Here is a 20790-nt window from a genome sequence, read left to right as displayed (position 1 = left end):
GAAAGAGAGAGAGAGGAAAACTCAGCAAGATGATTCTAGAAAAGAATTGTCGTAACTCAGCATAGCTTCCAGTATATTCCCACTTATGCTAGGATTGCTGCTGGAGCTAATGAGGCTGAGAACAGTTAGCACTGTCAAATCACAATGGAGTCCAGAGAATTTCAGAAAAACCTTTCTCTAAGCAAGCTGTGAAAGCTGAAGACTTGGCATACTGAGAGGAACAATGATTCACGTTGCAGACCACACAACGTATTGCTGAATATTCATATGCTGCAGAATTAAGACCATACACTTCATATTGTAGAATGAATTGGAATATTCTGAACATTGCTCAGAAAGATAGAAATATCATTTAGTACTCATAGAAAAAGACAATACCAGTGGAATAAGCTATCTCCTATGACAAGTCAATGGGAAACAGAATGTCAATTCATTGTGTGCTTCCTCCAAGTGAAGCTATAGCGATAACCAGAGGATATTTTAGTAAATCAGCCAAATTATCCACCCTTCTTCTTCAGTAGAGCAAAAGACTAGGATTTAAGACACATTAGTCAGCATGCTACTGTATTGACCCTACTGAGTGATGATTCTGTCTTGGACACATACCATGAGTTTTCTGCAGCAATGAGAGAAGGAGATTTATTGGACGATGATTTTCTCAGAATCAAGGTGATGATTTACAAAAATGTTGATCGTGTTGAATTCCATCTAGTTCTAGTTTGGTTTTTAGTTCAGATGGAGTCAGAGCAGGATTTAGCTGTAGAACTGGGAAAGCTTAACATGATGAAGTGATGTTTGTGGAGACACACAAATGTGTAAGTTTTTTGTCTTTTTAGTAAGCTTTGTCCTTGAAAGTCACATGCAGCTCAGTAGGAAATCTGGGTGCAGGCAGGATCAAACTCACTGCTATATGATAGCTGTTTAAAACATGGTATGCTTCAGTATGGAATCTTTAAACAAAACAGTTCTAGCTTGCGGCTGTTCCTACACAGACTGTATGCAGATAAGTCACAAATAGCTGAGCATATGTGTGGTGCAAGGTTAAAACAATAACAAGCAGGTCGAATCATTCAAACACTGGAAATCACTTTGACTCCAGGCCAAAAGCTTAGCTTGAGATGGTATCAGTATGGGATAAAAAGAGGATAAACTAACAGGCTTAGCAGCCAGCTTGTTGGAGTCAGCATATAGTATCTATACCTCCAGCAGGAGAGCAGATGGTCATATATTTAAGGAAGCACCAGACAGAGAGTCAGGAGATCTGAATTCTATTCATGGCTCTGCAGCAGTGTTCCTATGTCACCTTGGGGAGTCACTTTTTTCCCCTTTTTTCTTAATCTTTTAAGTAGTGGAAATAATATTTGCTTGTTTCACAGGGCAGTTGAGAGGCTAAACTGATGCTAAAAAATGCTCTGAAGCTCTAAGAAGAATGTATGGAAGAACTGCAAAGAAAACTTGTTTGGAAGAAAGGACACCACATGGTTTCATATGGCATGTTTGTGCCATATGTTTATGACCTTTCTTCTCCCTAGAATGTCCCATGCCTTTCCGAACACAGTTTTCAAGGACGAAATAAATGGATTAAGCTGCCTTCCACATTTGCTAGAAAGATAAGCAGCTGCCAGTAAGAGCCTGACCAAAGAACAGACTTTATTACTGAGAGAGATATTATTTATGCCCAAGAGGGCAATAGGCTTGTTGAAGTCAACTGTTTGTCCCAAGATATTTTTGCATTGGTGGCAGAATAATATCTCTAATGGCTTTTACTCTGAATTCAGCAGCGCTGCTTGCAAGCTGAATGCTAAGTACATACTTAAGTATTGTCTTTTATGAACAAATCTTCTGCTGAAGTCCCAAAACAAGTCCATTTTTTTAAATCAGTGAGAAATGTCCATGATTATTTTCACAGGACTTTAATCTAAAGCCCATTAAAATCAACTAGACTTCAAAGGAATTTGAATCAAAGACCTAGCAAGCAACTGTCATTTCTTCTGAATCCTATGCCCATTAAGCAAAATGACCCTATATATCTTCATAACTATTTGGCATCATAGGAGTAATGTTTTCACCACAGAATAAATAGTTTCTGCTTTCAGTGTGCAGGTGTAAGCTTTGGGCTGGAGTTGAATTTTAGCATGTATCATGATTTGCTCCATTCGTGCATATCTTTTTAATAAGAGAAAAGGGAAAAAAAAAAAAAAGATGAAGCCTTTTGGTTTTTTCTTTTTTACCTCCATTTTTCTTGTTTCTAGATTCTGAGCCCCTGTCAAGGGATTGAACGCCAGTTCAAAGACAGCTCTGGTAAAAGGGCACAGACAACACTGCAGAAGATTTCAAAACATTAGTCCACCTCATAGCAGTGGTGGAGACAAAGGAAGCAAAATCAAAGGTTATCTGAGCAGATGTCCTGAGTGTCAATATGGAACACAGTCTTCCAACATGAGTCTGTTTTTCTGATTCCTCACAAATAGAGTTGTCTCTAATCCTGTAAAATGGACTTCCTTCAGCTCTTCTGGAAGTCACTGTGGGAGGGAAATATTCGTCATTTCCAGGTTCAGGCTGTTGAGCAGATTACAGTGTGTGGCAACAAGATGGGAAGGTTCTGATGTGATTTATGAAGAAGAACATATTCTTCTTTTGCATGCAGCCTGGTTTTGTGAGAATACTTCTGAGTTAAGTTGGTCCTCTTTTACACTGGCACAGTTCTGCTGCCTATGTTCTTGATGACAGCCTTGGTAGTAATGTAAGAGGACTTCACACTTTGCTGAGAAAGATTTACAAAGATACCGTAATTACAGTTAATGTCCATTGCAGGTGTACACAAACAAACTGACTTACTGGACTCTCTTCACACAAAATTCATGCAGCTTTTCGCATGAAATCACCATGGGATAGCCTGAATCCAAGAGAGAAGCTGAATGAAAAAAAATATTTCTGAAGAACTGTGCTATATGTCTAACTGTAGTCTATTAAAGAAGGAATTCCACTGTTGACTCTTGATATATGAGCTAAGCAAGAAATGAAATATTTCAGATAGTAACCAGCCCACTGTTTTGACTGTATAACAAAAAACACTCTTTATGACAGCATAAAGTTGATTGTGGCCAGAGACTGATCTGGTGCAACTGGAAGTGGTTTAGATGAGACTCTGACATCCCCATCCTTCCCTTTTACAGGAATGTTGCTTGTTTCTTTCATGTTCTCTTTTTGGCTAGGCAAGTGACAGAATTGCACTTAAGAGGTCAAAGAAGTGCTCCACAAAGACACAAACACAGGAAGGGAGCAATGATAGAGCTTGTTTTACCAGTGTTCACTTGTTCTTCCCATCCCTATGATTTTGTAAGCTAATCTTCACTAGTTGCCATGGACCTTGCAGGTAACACTTTCTCCAATATCTACCAACTTTGTCACATAACATTTTCAAAGATTTGAAGGTGTCATATAGAAAAATCTTCTTACTTCTTAGAAAAAGTGCTTCAGTGAGAAGTTGCAATTTGCATGTGTTTGTGTTTTGGGGGTGTGGAACAGAGAGCTTGGAGAATTAAGAAAAAATAGAACTATTTAAAAGTAAAGTTAATGATTCAACAAGGGCAGGTTCCCTTCCAGGATAAGTCTGGTTATATATTATAATTGTACAAATGAAGTGTTCGGTTCAGATCTATCCTCCTCCTCTCTAGTCCTGCACTGTCAAGGCTGGGCTCTTTGCACAAAGATGTGGCTTTTTCTTGGGATCACCTTTTCTTTGGGGATGCTATTTCCTGGAAAACTCAGCTTGAAATTGCAATATGATGGGTGAGTGTGAATGGGGTATCATGAAGAATTGTGTGTACAGTGAAATTCCCAGGAACTGTGTAAGAAAAACAATAACAATTACGAACTGAAAGTCTGGAGATAGGGTTACTAAGCTGTAAGCTTTGTAAGATTTGGAAAGAAAACCTAAAGATAGGAAATGAAGAAAGAGTGAACTGAATCCAAGCCAACAAAGATATGGCTGCAGCCGTAGGAGACACAGAATGCGCCTCAAATGGTCCTCAGGATGCTCTCCTTCCATTAGCTGAAATTCATTTGGCTTAGCTTCTTTCATAATGAACTTTGAAATCAGATGCTGTAGGAATAAAATGCCTTTTCTAAGTATAAAGTGGGAGGGATGACTGAGCAAAATTATATCTGTTAAACAGCTAAAGTTATGTGAAAAAGACAGTGTCTCAAAAGCAGTTCAGATACTGAACCTCCGTTGGAAATCTGTAACAATAACAAAAAAGAAAGGTAATGGAGTTGGTGCAGACAATCATCACCCCAAGGTGTTCAGAGAATGAGATTATCACATTTTTTATTACTGATTAATGTTTTTGAAAAGTATGGAAAGTCTAGTTTTATTGTATTCTCCATTCTCAGTTCTGCTTTGTAAGAAAATGAGTGATATAATATTATTCTGTTTGCCTATCATCTAAACTATTTTGTTTCATTCATCCTCAAATTTACAAGGAATGATAGGTCACTCTGCCTTTACAGCAGCTGGGATTTGCAGGAGGGGCACAAATATAGTGTGGAGGCCAGCTATCTGCAGATAACTTTATACATGGAATTTTCTAAAGTAAACAGAGAAAGTAGCCCAGTACTGGATGCCTCTAGACTAATTATATCCCCTGAATATAGTTTTAAAAAGGAGAGAAAACCATGCAATACCTACTGCAAGTAAGGTTCCTTCATAGTATACCTGTTCAACAACTCTCCTGGCAAAGCTTCTGGCAGAGCATACAGAGTCATCACTTCTCTTTTTAAAATGTGTTATTTGCCTTGGATAATATTTAGTCTTTAGATTTGTATCAGGGATGCAGTCAGAGCCTGTCAGTTTCACTGGATAGAATTCAACAGACCCTTGGTAATGTAGCATTTGTTTTTGTTGCTAATTGCTGTCCAGGACTGAACCTGTCGCGTACATGCATGGGATTTAAAAACACACTTAACAGAATGGTCAGTTTGACTTTGGGTGGGCAGCACTCGCACAAAGATGAAAAGACTAGTAAAGCCCATTTCTGTTGTCACTGCTCTGTTCAACAACTTAAATGAAATATCTGATCTATGAGCATCCAAGGAAATGTGCTGAGAAAGTCCTTTAATTTGGTAAGAAAGCTTAACTGTAGCATTTTAAAAACTGTTGTTCTCACGTGGTCACATGGGCTGACTTTGCACTTCTCCACTGAGAATCCTAGTCCATAATCATAAATGAGTGTGTGCTTTCTAATCTTAGTTTACTATTAAAAATGATTTGTCTCCACACTGGCTATTGTAAAAGGTTTATCAGTAAATAAGAGCTGGCCATCTGGCAGCAATCTGACTGTCTGGCATTTCTTTCATTTGGTGTAATTAAGACATAATGTCAATGACGATAGAAAGATATTACAGGATATTGTTTCCCTTCCTGATAGACAAAGAGCAAAGCAAGCCCAGGCATTTAGAGAGAAAAAACTGTGAACTGCAGCTGAGATGTTTATTCTCCTAGTAAAGATGTTTATCCTGCATCTACAAGGTTCTGTTACAAAGATATTGTGGCTGTTGTACCAAATTGTTAGCAATGCAAATGTAATCATTTTGCCCCATAGATAAGGGTGCTATATGCTAACAGCATCTCCTGAACCAGTAGTAAACAGCCCATTTTAACTATCAAGTTCTACATTTCTCTGTCAGCAAAGGTGATATTTTCAAGAGAGATGTAAAAAAACCCAAATCCCCCTATTTTTCAGTGGATGATGTGAATGAATAGTGAATTCTATTTGCATGTATATTAAGCTGATAATAGTACATCTGTGTATGGAAGCGCAAATGACAGCAGTTGCAGTTCAGATGATGAGAGCATATTATATTGATGACGACAAAGATTCACCATGTAAGACTTTTGCAACAAGAATTTCTGTTACCAAAGCTTTAAAATGTAAAATGTTCTTGCTTTGTATTTGTCCTGTAAAGGCTCCAAAGCCCATTGAAGTCATGAAGGGGACTGTGAAGCAGTGATTATTGGTTACTAATATGAACATTTCTCAGGTTCCTCATTCTATCACATTAGTAGTGGATAACTGCTATCTCACCTTAGAGTAATGTAATGCAGTCATCAAAATCCACTCCTGATTATGAAGCCCTTTCATTAGAGATGTCATACTTGCTATCAGTCCTGGAAAGCTGATTGGAGCGAACACTGAAAAAAAATTAGAAAAATAATTACAAAGGGGTTTTTTTAATAGAACATACAGATTTGCTTTTTCTGCATTTCCAAACATTTAAATCATTCTTTGTAAACTTTCAATATTTTTTTCAGGTTAAGCCTGCAGTAAATGAAAGTTTCATGGGGCCTCATGAAAATATATGCTCAGACACTGGATCTATGCATCTTTTCTAGAAATATAAAATGACAGCTCCTGTACTAGAAATGTTTATTTCCTGCAAATTGATTAAGAATATGCAGTTCTGGAGACCACACTCTTCACTATTTGTGGAATAAATTGTCTATTCTCTTGGCAAGTAGTTTGTGAATATCTCAAGCTCTTAGCAATGTTCATTTATCACGGCTATCTAATGTTTTTGCATGCTGAAGTATATCAGCAAAGCACCGAGTCTATCTGGAATAATTGAATAATTCCCAAAGAGAAGGAAAAAAAGTGACATCTTATCAAATAAATAGTTTCTTATATATTATCAATGATCTTGGTTTGGCCCTGGTCCTTGCAAAGGCAGAAACAAACACCAGGGTTCATGTGAGCAGTTGGCTTCAGTGAAGCTGGTATGGTGAATAAAGAATTGCCACTGGCAAGGAAGCAGAGTTAACCTAATGCAACAGAACCACATCACTTAGTTCTATTTGTAGCTAAAACATTCCAGGAATTCATCACTCAGACATGCTTTTGTTGGAACAGCATTCAGTTACATGCTCTGTCTTCCTTCTACATAACAAAATATCTCCTTTTGACTTATGAAATCATGGATACTTTAACAGACATTAAAACTGATCTTATTTCTCTGCTGAATTTCCAGGGATCAGGTTTTGCATATTGTGCCAGAAACATTTCAGCAAGTCCAGCATCTTCAGCAACTTTGCAGCACTTTACTGGTGAGTAAGAATAACCATATGTGCCCAAAAGCAGAGTGGGGTCTTGGGCTGTAAAAGAGATTTCCATGTAACTTTAGACAAGAATGAAGGTTAAAGTAAACTTGAAAAACCTTTACCTAACTTTTTTTTCTTAGTGTAAGGTGGAATTGCCCTTCCACTACCTGAAGGAATTTATGGGAATAAGTTAGTTTGCTTGCATGGCTCTGTGAAGGTCCTGCTCCTTATCAGTGGTGCCTGAGTCAATGGCAACACTAAAACTGTGCTGCATGCTCTATGAACAGAGCTGGAGAATAGTTAAGGGGAGAATTTGAAGGAAAACTTCTTCCATTTATTGATATACAGCTAATCTATTTGAAATATATTTTTTTATTGTCAATAGAGTTTGATTTGTGCATTTCTTTCTTCTCTGCACAGCTGGATTTGTGGAAGCCCCAGCTGTCTGAAGACATCTGGGCTGGAGAAGACCTGCACATAAGGGTCCCAGCCCCTCTGGTGCAGGAGGTGAAAGACAGCTTAGATCAGCACATGATCTCTTACAAGTATGACCTCTAATTTCCTGATGGGAAAGGCTGGCTCTGATAATCTTCCTGTCACAAAAGGACCTAGCCCTTTCCAATGAACAGACAACAAATACTGATGATAGGACCCAACCTTTGTTCCAAGTGCCTCCAGCTTACCTTGACCTGCCCAATGCACAGATGCTATATATACCTTTGAGTTTTAAGAGCACATGCCCCTATGCCCTGTTTATTCACCTTCCAACTAGCCTGGACTGTGAATTTGGAGCTGGGATCTGAGACAGCCCAATCTGTCTTGTTTCCTGCTGTTGCCTTCTCAGTGGAAGAGGATGGTACTCAGATGTATGACTCAGTATTATAGTCTAAAGTCAGGAAGCCAAGCTTGGTACAACCACTACTTACAGGAGCATGCTTTGCTCTTGGAAAGTATGGATACTTGAACACAGGGTCCTCCCTATTTTGGAAAGCCCAAAGGTTTAATCAGTGTCACTGCAGAGAAGCAGTCTCTGCAGCTCTCCTTTTCCTTTTCCTGTCTTTTGTTGCTCCTCTGGTTTGGAGAAGAGCCCTTTCAAAATGTATATTCAACGAGTTTCTTCAAAGCTGCAGTCTCCTACCCCTATCCCCCCCCACCCTCCACCAGGCTGGTGAGAATTCAGCCAGAGGCATCCCACATCCCAGCCTGGGACAAAGGACACAACTGGGAGCCAGGAGCTGCAAATGGCCCATGACTCTTTACACACCTACACAGCCACATACCTTCACTAACTGCCGCATCTACTTCCAACCAGAAGATCTAATCCAGGTACAAAGAGTGTTTATAAAGCCAAATGAGATTAAATAAAATCTCCTCCTCACACTGACCCATTCCCATTTGGACCTGACTTTTTCAGGTAACCAGTAGCTTGCTATATTTCATATAAACAATCCTGTAGTCATTCAGGGCTGGTGACAAATGGCCTATGGACATACACTGACATTTACTAATCAAAGATAAGTTAAAGGATGATTGGTGCCACTTCAAAGCTGTTTAGAGTTAAAGCTGATCTTGACATCCTGCATCCTGCCTGCCAAATTCTTTTTAGTAAGTGTGATGCCCTGACAACCAGAGATGGAAAGACACGAGGTGAGAGCCAGTATGAATGATCTAGCAACAGGTTTAGGTATTCAGGACTTAGACAACGTTCCAGAAGATATTTAACCTCTTATTTATATCAAGACTCTTCATTTTCTAATGGTTTCAACTGATTGTAGTAGAAATTTAAAGACTAAACTGAAGTTAGCAGCTTAATCTTTTCTTTTTTTTTTTCCTTGGATTGGAGCCAGAACTGTATCTACCTTGTGTAGGGTCCTAAAGAAAGAGGTGGGAAATTTAATAGTCAAGCTGAAATTTTGGCTTCGTATTGCAAAGGAGTTGAGTATGGCAATGTTAGAGTTAAAGTTCCTATAACAGACTCAAAGCAGGAACCACGTTTTAGAAGGCAGTTGACATGCAAGGAATGTAACATGACAGTTAGATATATAATGATAGAGACATAAATGACAAATTATAATCAGGACATCAATATTCTGACTGTGTCAGACTCTGGGATTTCAATTCTCCAGAGCTCTGATAAGGCATTTTGCGTGTATGGTTTCAGTTCATGGGAATTTGCACTGCCTAAATTTTAGTTTGAAGTTCAGATGTGAATAAACATCAAAGCTCAGAGTGAAAGTCAGCTGTAACTACTCTTAAAAGTTTCTTATGTGCAGCTTGCAGAAATGCCAATCAGTTCTACTGTCAGCAGAACAGCCTATTAGTGCTTAGAGTGTTTGAAATCAACAATATTTAAGCTACCTTTGCAATTGTCTTATCGCAAGCATTTACAATGAGCACAGATTTGTAACAGTGTTACAAGGGGCTGATTGCAGTGAGAAAGCACCGTGTATGATCCAAGGTCCTCTGAAGCCAAGGAAAAGGTTTATTGACTCCCTTGATCATGGAATCATGCCTGCACTAAACTCATTCCTGAATTAATTTGTAACTAAAAATCAAGAAGACCTTTTTGAAGGAAAGAGGGGTTTTGTTCTGATTTTTGCAAATTGCAATGGATACTTCTGTGAAGTCTTTGCAAATTGAAAATGTCTCCATAAATACAATGAAACACTAATCTTAAATTTTTCACTTCTCCCTCCTTTTCCCAAAAGGTGGTATTTTAGAGTTTTGCCCAGAAGTAGAAGCAGTGAAGAAAAGAAAGATATTGAACATTTTTTGTAGAACATTGTCAATCTTTAAAAAAAAACCCCAATCTGGTAAAATTATTACTTCATGGTTAAAACCCAGTGAAAATCTCAGTACTTTGAACTTTCTCTTACATGAAAGTAACCATTATACTGATGGTGATGAATTTGCCAGGCAGTCCACAACAGAAGAGGCTAAATCCTTTAATTTGTTGATGTAAGCAATGTACCCCCCATGATAGTTCTGCAGTAATTCTTAAGGATTATTTTCTTTTCTATCATCTCCCTCCTTCCCCTCCCCTCAGAGTCCTAATACCTGACGTACAGAAGCTTGTGGATCAGAGCATGCCAAGGGAGAGGAGCAGCCACAGGCAGGTCCCAGAAGGTTATGTCTACACCCAATATCATCCAATGGAAGCGGTAAAGAGGAACCCAAGTCTTCTTGCTTTCTTTGTTGCTGTTATTTTGTAAATGCCACAGCAAGCAACTCTGTGCTTGCAGAAAGCTGAAGTCAGCAGAGCTCTTTCTGGCTTGCTTCTTTGCAAAATCAGTCCTTACTCTACCAACTAGAATCTTGACCTGGTTGAACTGAACATGACTTTGCCATTGATTTTGATTAAATCCTCAATTCCTCCCTGACCAAAAAGTAAATGCTCTGCGTGAAGCAGCCATATTGTTTTACAAATAATATTCTGGGGTTCAGTTGATTGGCTTGCTACCTTTCCACCCTATTATGCTTTATCATTATCTCTAGTATTTATTTATTTAAGCCCCAGTAGGTTTGATGCTGAGCCACATGCAAAGTGCAATGACTATTGCAGTCTCTGGAATCTCAGTGAGGAAGAAGAGCTGAACAGTGGGAGATCTGTAGAAAAGTCATTTAAGGACAGGTTTTTAACACTTCAGGAGAGAATAATGTCATGAGGGTGGGTAGTGAAGACTTCTTGGTGCTATGTTTCATAGACCAGTGGGTAAGCGTGGACAAAGGCAGAGCATGGTGGTATTCTTCTTCCTTGCAACATAGTAAGAGTGGGAGAGCAGAGCCAATCCTCACGTATATGTTGTTTGAGCTACCCATTGGGGATGACTGCTGCTGAACTCAGATGTAGAAAATCAGTACTGACAGGGAAGAGACTGTAATATTGTTTTGAAGATTTGATGGTGTGGCTCCATTTCTGGTGAAGTCAACAGAAAGATGCCCAAAAGGATGGGCATGTTGAATGAGATCCAGAATAGAGTATCAGTGTCATATTGCAGTGATGTTATCTTTTAACACCCACTAAGATATGACCATGTCTTTGCTTAGAGGCAAGTGAAAGGCCTTCCATGAGTGTTATGTGATATCACAGATTGAAATAAGCTCTGAGGAAAACGTTGCTTAACTAAGTAAAAGAAAATGCTTTAATCTGGAAATGGAGGTGGGAAAGAAAAGGAAACTCTCATTTTGGACCAAGAATTCTCTGTGACTATTTCAGATTTATCAATGGATGACTCAGATCCAGAAGAACAACAGTGAGCTGGTGACTCAGCACTACCTGGGCAAGACAATCGAGAATCGAACAATGTATTATCTGCAGGTAAGGGAGGAACTTTCTTAAAATGAATGAAAGGTATCCTCACAAAAAAGTACACAAGCGAAGACAGGATTCGGATCTTCCCTAAGACAGTGCTCATCCCGCTTCATTGAAATAACAGGAGATGGTTTTACTCCTCTACAGTGAGATTTACCAACTTTCATATACACTATCACCATAACCTTGCTATTGCTATTATGCAGTGAAAACAACAAATTTAACTGAAGTCTTGTTTAGAAATACAAATCCAGCTGAAACTAGCTTGACAACAGCTGTATGTGAGGATAAAGACTTTTGTTTTGTTGTTTTTATTACTTTTTACAACATATACCTTTCTGCTAGGAGTATTCCATGACATTTTTTATTGGACACTCTAGAAAAAAAATAGTCTTAATAATTGGGTTAGTTATTGTCTAATCTGTTTCTGAGTAAAATTAGATTCCCTGCCTTTTTTTGCTTCCTCTTTAGAGAGAAAGAAAAAGAATCTCAAAGTCAGAACAACCAGTCCTGTGAATGACTAATACAGACGAAAAAGAAACTGTTTTATTGATATTCCTGCTCAACAGACACTTTAAGACTCTTGCCCTGAGATACTACAGAGATGGGGTTATTAGGAAGGAGAGCTTGTCATAATGATGTCTGTAATAATAATAATAATCTCAGATGGCTCAACAGCATATCAAGACACATCCTTTTCTTTCTGTATTACGTTAGGCTATTTTATTGTAATGTAAAAGTTTTCCAAACGATCATTTTTACACTCTCTCAGATCAGTCAACCATCAGATAAAACAAAAAAGATCATTTGGATGGACTGTGGGATTCATGCCAGAGAATGGATCTCTCCAGCCTTCTGCCAGTGGTTTGTGAAAGAAGTGAGTCCTCACTTTTCCACTTAGATAATAAAAAACCCATATCACTTTGGATACTTCAGTTCTCCTCTCTATCATAGTACCAAACATTATGTTTTTTCTGTTAAAATATGATTTTCAAAATTAGTACATAGTACAGATACCTGTGGAGACCTAAGTTCACATCAGAGTTTGAGATGAGATATGGGACAATATTTGTTTCCTCCACCTGAACTGATTCCAAAGCCACTGAACTTGATAGCAATCTCTCCATTTCCTACAGTGGCTTTTGGATCAAGCCTCTCTACATCACAAAGTCACAATCCCCCTGGAATAAAGGAACCGTAAGATATGGTACAGCAATGTTCCATGTCTACTGAAAGTACCTGGCACACAGGTTCGCTATCATGCAGCTTTCATACCTGCAAGACTGTATCCATATGAAGTACACTATAACTGGATATACTGTCACTTTGTTAATGGCAAGAAGTAGTTATCTCAACATATCTGGGGATCAAGTAGGTCTTGGATAACATGGTGATATCCAGAAGTGAGTGATTCTCTGATGGTAGTTCTAAACTAGCTCTTTCAAGTGATTACCACTAGATTCTCTGCTCAGTCCTCTGTATTTTTTCTTTTCAGATTCTTCAGAATTACAAATCTGACCCAAAGATAAGCAGATTTCTGCAGAATTTGGACCTCTACATCTTGCCAGTCCTCAATATTGATGGCTACATCTATTCCTGGGAAAAAGTATGTAGTGAAAATCCAGGAACTGGATTGGAACTTAGATGTGCACAGCATGTTTTGTTAATTTTAGATACAATCATAGCAATTATATTTAAATAGAGAACAGTGACAGAATCATTACTCACACAAATCCCCTCATAGCAGAGAGGTTTTGTTTCTTCTGGTAAATCAGCAGTCGTTTGAGATCACAGGGCTAAAAATTCCTAGCAAATGTCATGAGCCTTGGGAAGAGAGAAGGACAAAACCACATGATCAATTGCTTTTGAGTTTCTGGGGATGGACTTACTTCCCTGCTAACAGCTCAGGGCTTGGTTGATGGAGGAGTCAGTCATTCTTTGCAAGAGATCTCAACTAGCAGATGGGTCTAGGCAACTTTGCAGCATGAGACAGGAGGAGATTTGGTCAAGTATTGGGCTATTTGGTTTTGAAATAGGTGTGCCCTCGCAAATAATCTTCCTTTTCTGATATGGAGGATGATGCAAAATGTTAGTCTTCTGCAACTCTCATGATGTTTCCAGGCTCCTGAGCCCAGTAGAAACACTTTTTAATGCAGAACCTCAGCATTGCCCAACAGGCTCAGCTTACCACCATGTGGATCCTGCTGTGTCCCAGCTCACTCCAACGCAGGTTTGGGGCATACTACCCATTGTACTTGGATGCACAGGTAATTCAGCCAGGAAGCTCAGACAGGCAGTGCAGTGAGGTCTGCAGAGAACCAAGTATAGCAGTGAGTATGGCAGGGAACCAAGGAGCAGCAGCAAGATTAGCTGACAAAAAAGCATTCATCTTCTTGAATCTGAAACAGACATAGGTTCAGCTATCATCGCTTGGACACAGAGGTATCCCTCACAATGCCAAGTCTTTCTTAGGAGTGCAACACTGCATGGAAGCACATGAGTACTACAGAAATAGCTTATTACTTTTTTTTAAAGCTCCAGAAGCTCATTTCAAGGTGCATGCAGACTTCTGGAAGATGACAGCCTGGCTATAGTGGATAAAATGTTCTATCACCAAGCTTTATCACCCTTGCAGATAGAGTTGCACTATTACACTGCAAGAGTTACTCAGAATGCAGAGGTCTAAAATAAAGGAGTCTTTACACCATATTATCTCTAGGACCTATAGATCATTGAGTTGTTATTATGTAACTGAAGTAACTTTTATTTAGGATCGTTTGTGGAGGAAAAACCGTTCTCCACATATGAATGGCACCTGCTATGGGACAGATCTGAACCGAAACTTCAATTCTTCCTGGGGCAGTAAGTTCCAAGTATTTCAGATCAGCAACACAAATGTAAACCAAGAGTAATAACTAGTCTCTGAAATAAGATGAAGTCCTATAAGAAAGGAATGCTCATCTTGTTGTCATCAAGACATGTGTAAAAATAAAAACCTGGTTTGTAAAAATATTAAGTCATTGACTTTCAACTGGCATTTATTTTTGTGAGCAGAAAATTGCTGCTTATATGACTATACCTCTAATTCACTGCAGGAGCAAGCATCAGCTCTAGGCAGCAATGTTAGGAGTTAGTCACTTAACAGCCAGTATTTGCGTTTGCCGTGAATTTCAAGGAGCCTCCATAGCTTCCGTGGCAGGTGGTACACTCTCATGGTGTCAGAGTGTTTTCATGGCAGCCAGTCTGTAAATGTGCGTTAAATATTTCAGTCTTGTAGCAAATTTTAGTTGCTACCAACAGAGTAAAATGTTAAAGTCCCACTGAGCTGACTAGTCTCCCTATCCACATAAACACATACCTTAACACTACAAGGTAAATTCCCCTATTCCCTCTGAACTGATTTTTATATGTCTCTCCTTTGACTGACTTTTTGTATTCCTCTCTAGGTATTGGTGTTTCTTATAACTGCAGCAGTGAAATCTTCTGTGGATCTGGACCAGAATCAGAGCCTGAGACAAGAGCTGTGGCTCAGCTTATCGAAAGGAAGAAGAGTGACATTTTGTGCTATTTAACAATTCACTCATATGGACAGTACATCCTCACTCCTTATGGTTCCACAACTAAACCTCCAAGTAACAGTGAAGAACTGGTAGGGCAAAACATTCATCTTCTACACTTGTAGAGAGCAAGTACAGGCAGTAGCATACGGCACAACTGTATTTGCCCTCTTGCCTTTCCTTCAGAGGAGCTGGGCTTATTCAGGGTCCTGGCTCCCAGACTTACTGCTGCTCCTCACATTGCTCACACAGCGAGGAAAGGTTATGGGCTGACATTGGCTCCCTCCCTTGCTCAGCTAAGAAAATTGGAACCATCCTGCACAGACTTTAATATCTGCATTAGCTCTGTGTATTTAAAATATCTTCTCTGGGTTTACAACTACTCTCATGTCTATCTAAAAATGTCAGAGCTCTTGGCTTCTATTTAACACTGCTTTCCTGTCCTCTAAACAGAACCTTTTGTGACAGTGATTTAGTTTTTCTATGGAGGAAAGGTGAAGTAACAAGGGAAAGAAGTTACAAGTAACTTTTCTTTAAAGAAATCTTCCTTGGAGGCAGATTTCCAGGGCTTTAGCTGCTCATTTCCCTCACGTAGGGCTGTGGTCTCTTAATCTTTCTTGGTTGCCTGTTGTATATGCAGTATCAACAAGGTTTATTTGCCTCAGAATTAATACTAATCCTTCATCTTAAATCAGGAAATTTGAATTATTACAGATAGAGTTACTGCAATGCAAGGTAAGTGGAGTAGAGCACCAAGAGCAGCATTCTTGCTGCATACAAGAATGCATTTGCACTTTAGGATGCCAGCACATTATACACACACAATTGTCATGATTGTGTCCAGAAAAGGGTATTCCACACGTGTCCGCTAGGAGAATGGGAGCAAAGTAGGCATCTCCTTCTTGGTTACTTCTCCCCTCAGTTTCTGAGTGTTCTAATTTGAGTTTATTAACATGTGTATTTATGAATGTTCCAGAAGCTGGAGCACTAGTCAAGAGCATGAGGGCCTTTGGTTCAGACACCACATGAGTCATTGGAGAAGTCATTTAGTCTGTGTATGGCTCACTTTCTAAAGATGGTGGAATACAGTGTCTATGGCAATATAACAAGTGTAAGAGATCAATCACTGCTGTAGTTAGTACCAGTATGCTATACAGCATAGACTTGGATTCTCCAAAATACAGCCTTCTAGCTTTACAACAAAGCAAATACCTTCTCTACCTAATAGCAGGGTCATTTTAAAAATTTCAGCAGAATTTATATTAAAAAATCAAGAACAATTTGCCCAAATGTTTGTAATAGGTCTCTTGAAAGTCCTGAACTAATAATATCAAAACTTAAAGCTGATCATATGTAAATGTAAAGCTGAAAGAGACAAAAATTTTGGTCCACTCAAAATAATTGCCAAATGTACTGGTACTGATGACAATGCTGTTCCTATTTTGAACTTACAGATGCATGTTGCAAAGCAAGCAGCTGCTGCCCTGATGGGAAAGTATGGGACCAGTTATGAAGTAGGATCAACCTCTTTAATTTTATGTAAGTTTCTTCATATTTCCCTTTGATTGCTCTGTTTTTCAAAGAAGAGAGTCATTCTTGTGTCACAGGCATCAGTAAGTACTGTTTTGCTGAGTTTCCTCTTTGAGTAATATTTAATGAGCTGGTTCAGTGTAACATCTGAGCAGCAGTCATTTGAATACTACAAGATAACACTGCACGTTATAAAGCTGACTGAGGGAAGGAAGGAAGCATTTTTCAGAAGCTAGTTCTTACATTAATTCCTCACAGATACATCACAGGGGACAGAATGAGATTGGTGATAGATCATCCTGACTCAGCTGAAGTCAGCACCAAAACTCCTATTTGTCTTCACTGGAGTCAAGCAAAAATTAAAATCCCAATCAGGTCTATAGTTACTCCATCAGACATTATCACACGGCAGCTGCTTGCAGGTCTGTGTGAAATATGTTGGTTTCAGCCTCATTCCTAATAGACTGGATAGCCACATCACGAACACCGCATGACAACTGATACTAATTGACAGCCTTTGCATAGAGGACTAGAGGGCCCTGGAGTCTGCCTGGTAAACCCACTCTTTTCCCAGAAAGCAGTAAGTCATGCCAGTCACTCAGAACAGTAAGTAGCTGACTTCAGTACCCACATGGTTTTGCATATTCACAGCATCTGTCTAAGTCCCCGAGTCACACAAGTCACCTACTGCATGAGCAATGCAGTATAAATATAAGGTAACCTGTCCATGCCTAGGACTGCATTTTGCCAGAGTTTGGGCTTATACTCAATAGGTGAAAAAAAATATCCATGAGTGTCCTGGCAGATGAACAGTGATACAGCGAGTAACCTGAAATTTAACAGATTTGATGAAAATTATGCTTTGAAACAAATATACAAAGAAATTCCAGGCAGTGCCAATGTAGGAAACAAAGTACCAGAACAGATAAATGGCCAATCCATCTTGTACCCCACACTAACCACAGTAAAATACTAAAATCACAGAATCCCTGGAACTCATCTCCTGTTATTGTACAATACCATCTTATGGAGGATTGTTTCACTTAGGAAACTCCATGGAAGACTTTTAGAATTGCAGCACCTAGAAACTCTGCTCTCCATGTCACAGTGATATACTATTACTGCTTGGTTCAGGGATTCTGGTATAGTCTTGCATTAACTATAGCAAGAAGTATTTTCAAAGAACTATGCTTAATACATGTATCTCCCCCCTATTTTTAAATTCACAGACAGTAACTCAGGCTCCTCACGGGACTGGGCTCACACAATTGGCATTCCTTTCTCCTATACATTTGAACTGCGAGACAAGGGTACTCATGGATTTGTTCTACCCCCTGACCAGATCCAACCCACATGTGAGGAGACTATGTTGGCTGTGACAACTATCATAGACTATGTTGATCAGAAGTACTTCCCCGGTGGGGCTGTGACGCTGACCTCAGGCAGCCTGGGGCTGAGCCTTTGCCTGAGTATTGTACTTACATGGACTGTTTCTTAAAAACAGCTTAGAGAACCCAGCAAGAGACTCCCATGCAAGGTACAATGTTCCTCTGAAAAGACAAAATTACATGAGCAGAGGAACTAAATGTCAAGTATTTCAATAAAGGCTCATCCCACAAAATACAAGCATCCACTTGTGGTTTTGATAGCTGTGTTTTAGGGAAGGAGGAAAGGATGAAGAGCTGTGGCAATTTCTCAAGCTTCACTCGTTAGCTCTGCAAGAAGCCAGCTTGAGTACTCACGGGGACGGAGCAGTATTACTCCCTGGTTCTTGAGCATGTTTTCAGGGGCCCACCTGGGCCTGCGTGGCCCTTCTGTCAGCCACAGTCCTGCCCCATCACAATTCTCACCACCACCTGACACCTCTGACTGCTGGGTCTTGCTGGCATTAGCAGGATGCCTATGAGACTTAAATGTACCCAATTCCCACTCCAGAAAATTGGACAGCTTCCTTGACATCCACCTTCCGTTCTTAAACTGGGACATCGGGATTTACCAGAAAATACGCAGCCTCAAAAGCTGGTGAAAGGTCATAATCAGGCAACCATCAACAGCAGCCTGAAACAAGCTGAAGAGTTGAGCTGATGCAAGTGTGTGGGGACAGACAGGACATGTGGCCTCGTCACTTAGATGCAGTCAGATTAGTGAAGATAGGAACTGCCAAAATCCTTCAAAATTACAAAAGAGAAAGGGAAAGGCTGGAAGGTCAGTGAAGTGCCAGAGGAAAGGAAATGTTTCATCCCATTGAGAAGGCACCCTCCACCTGAGCCACTCAAAAGGAAACACCAAGGAAAGAGCTTCTGTATTGTTACAGCCAACACCAGAGGGTGCAGGGCATTCACTGAAATAGAGAGGACAGATTTTAACCTGTACTCTGCTTTTGAATCCAGGAGTCCTGCATCCCAGAAATATATCCACCAGGCTTGGCTATTACAGATAATAGCATAGATTATTTTTCTTCCTGATAGAAAATGAGGGGGGGGGGGGGGGGGGGGAGGGGCTGGAGGAAAAAAAAAATTTATATGAAATGTCTGATTTTCTTAGCAAATTCCAAGATTCCATTTGAAAATTGAAAGTGTTCTAACCATGGATTTTCAACAAAATATTTTCAACTTTGGGGAATAGAATTTTTTTCCCCTTGACTGCTTGAAGGCTAGTGATGGCAAATGCAGATCAAGAGCTTCTGCCAAAAACTCACTAATAAAGGACATTGAGAGCACTGAAGTATTACTGCCCTCAAGTTATAAAGTACAGCAAGACTCAGTGACTTGACTAAGATCTCATAGAGGGTCTGTGGCAGAATCTGGAAAAATCTTTTGTCCATTTCTTTTCCAGCGCTGCCAAGAGAAGGATGCATGTCACTTGACCATGGTACTGTTAAAAAAATAATAATAATTTAAAAAAAAGACAAAACCTTGCAGTCATTTTTCCAACGCACATCTTATTGTCATTTTGTCTGTAATGTTAGTTGACAAATCCTAGCTCCTGTGTTCATTGTCCACAGATTATTACCAATTGGTGTAGCTAAATCTGTCTAACTCCTGCAGGTTCCCCAGAGCATAGTACTTCCAGACCAACCACTCATTTACAGTAAGACCCGTCTGTTGCTGGGTTCTGTAGCAGAAGGCGTCACTAATTAGCACTTGTCCCCATAGGAGCATCACTCCCCAAACTTATGTTTAGTTCAGGATGTGACTTGTAAGTCTTTATATTTGTACTTGTATATTGTGTCTGTGGAACTGTAAGAAACAAGATAAGTCCATCTGGCCCATGACTGTGAACTGTCTTTAAGCAAGTGGGGTTTCACCACAAGTGTTTCGTAGCCATTTGCTGGCAAATGGCAGTGAAGCTCCCCAGTGCCACCAGCAGCAGATGGCAGTGCCCTCTGGGGACCTATGCTCACATGCTCACTTTGCCAAAGCCAACCTAAGCTTGGGCTTCCACCAAGAGCTTTCCAGAACTCTTCCATGACTTTCCATGACTACAATGGTACAAAAATGCTGCCAATCAGGTCTTCATTACTGGATTTAGAGATATGGCGCAGCCTGGACACCTAAAGCCAGAGAAGAAGAGAGGTGGTATTGCTGATCTTGGGTATCTTTTGATAAAATTGTTTACCACTGCAAGATACAACTAGGTGTGTCCTGAAGTTAATTAGCAAGTTTCTGTGGACTGGCTCAGTCCCTCATTAGCTCTTCTTGTAATAACCACCATCAGGCAGAGGATGATGCCCCTGCACATGGCGCCTATGCAGGGGGATGAGGGGAGATTTTGCCTCCAGCATTCCCAGCATTCAAGAATCATAGAAACAGAGAGGAAGACTTCATCAGGAAAAAAAAAAAAAAAAAAAAAAGAAAAGATATTTGGCAATAATCATTATCTAGAAGAATGTCTGCTGCTGTCAGCACACTGATCATACCTGGGTCTACAGCGCCTTGGATCTGTCAGCAATGACTCACCCACTTTGCATAGTGAAACCACAAATGAAGGTTGTGTGGAAACAGCATCTTGCCCGCACCGCCATTGCAGAACAGATGTCCTGCAATGAGTGCTTACAGCCCCTCTTAGGAACTATCATTGCACAAGCAAACCACAACCGCTAAAAGGCCAAGGCTGCAGTGAATTGATCTTTACAAACATTACATGGGCTCTATATTTCACACACCCTGCCAGTTTGCTGACTTCTCTGTGTACCTTTTGTGCTTGTAGAAGAGTGATATGTATGGCTCACAAAAATCACTGCAGAGAGGGTGTATTTTATCAACCATGTTTGCAAAGGAAAATTTTAAAGAAAA

The 20790-nt window shown here is 39.8% G+C and overlaps 1 protein-coding gene across 2 annotated transcripts; it reads left to right on the top strand.

Moving 5' to 3' along the window:
- Positions 1–2578: 2578 nt before the first annotated feature.
- On the top strand, positions 2579–18952 carry CPO (carboxypeptidase O). Of its 2 annotated transcripts, XM_075756383.1 has the most exons (11): positions 2579–3376; positions 7027–7102; positions 7517–7641; positions 10143–10257; positions 11313–11414; positions 12181–12285; positions 12904–13014; positions 14180–14270; positions 14855–15057; positions 16420–16504; positions 17725–18952. In XM_075756383.1, exons 3-11 carry the CDS (start codon positions 7628–7630, stop codon positions 17991–17993), a joined length of 1095 nt encoding a protein of 364 aa, XP_075612498.1. In that variant the 5' UTR covers positions 2579–3376; positions 7027–7102; positions 7517–7627; the 3' UTR covers positions 17994–18952. The 2 variants fall into 2 exon arrangements, with proteins under 2 accessions (XP_075612498.1, XP_010298088.2); XM_010299786.2 differs by lacking the exon at positions 2579–3376 and having other exon boundaries at positions 6917–7102.
- The last annotated feature ends 1838 nt before the right edge of the window (positions 18953–20790 follow it).

This window comes from Balearica regulorum, chromosome 6 (assembly GCF_011004875.1).
Source record: "Balearica regulorum gibbericeps isolate bBalReg1 chromosome 6, bBalReg1.pri, whole genome shotgun sequence".
Classification (NCBI taxonomy): domain Eukaryota; kingdom Metazoa; phylum Chordata; class Aves; order Gruiformes; family Gruidae; genus Balearica; species Balearica regulorum.
Note: the sequence above shows the minus strand (reverse complement) of the source record. Positions and strands in the feature narration are given on the sequence as shown.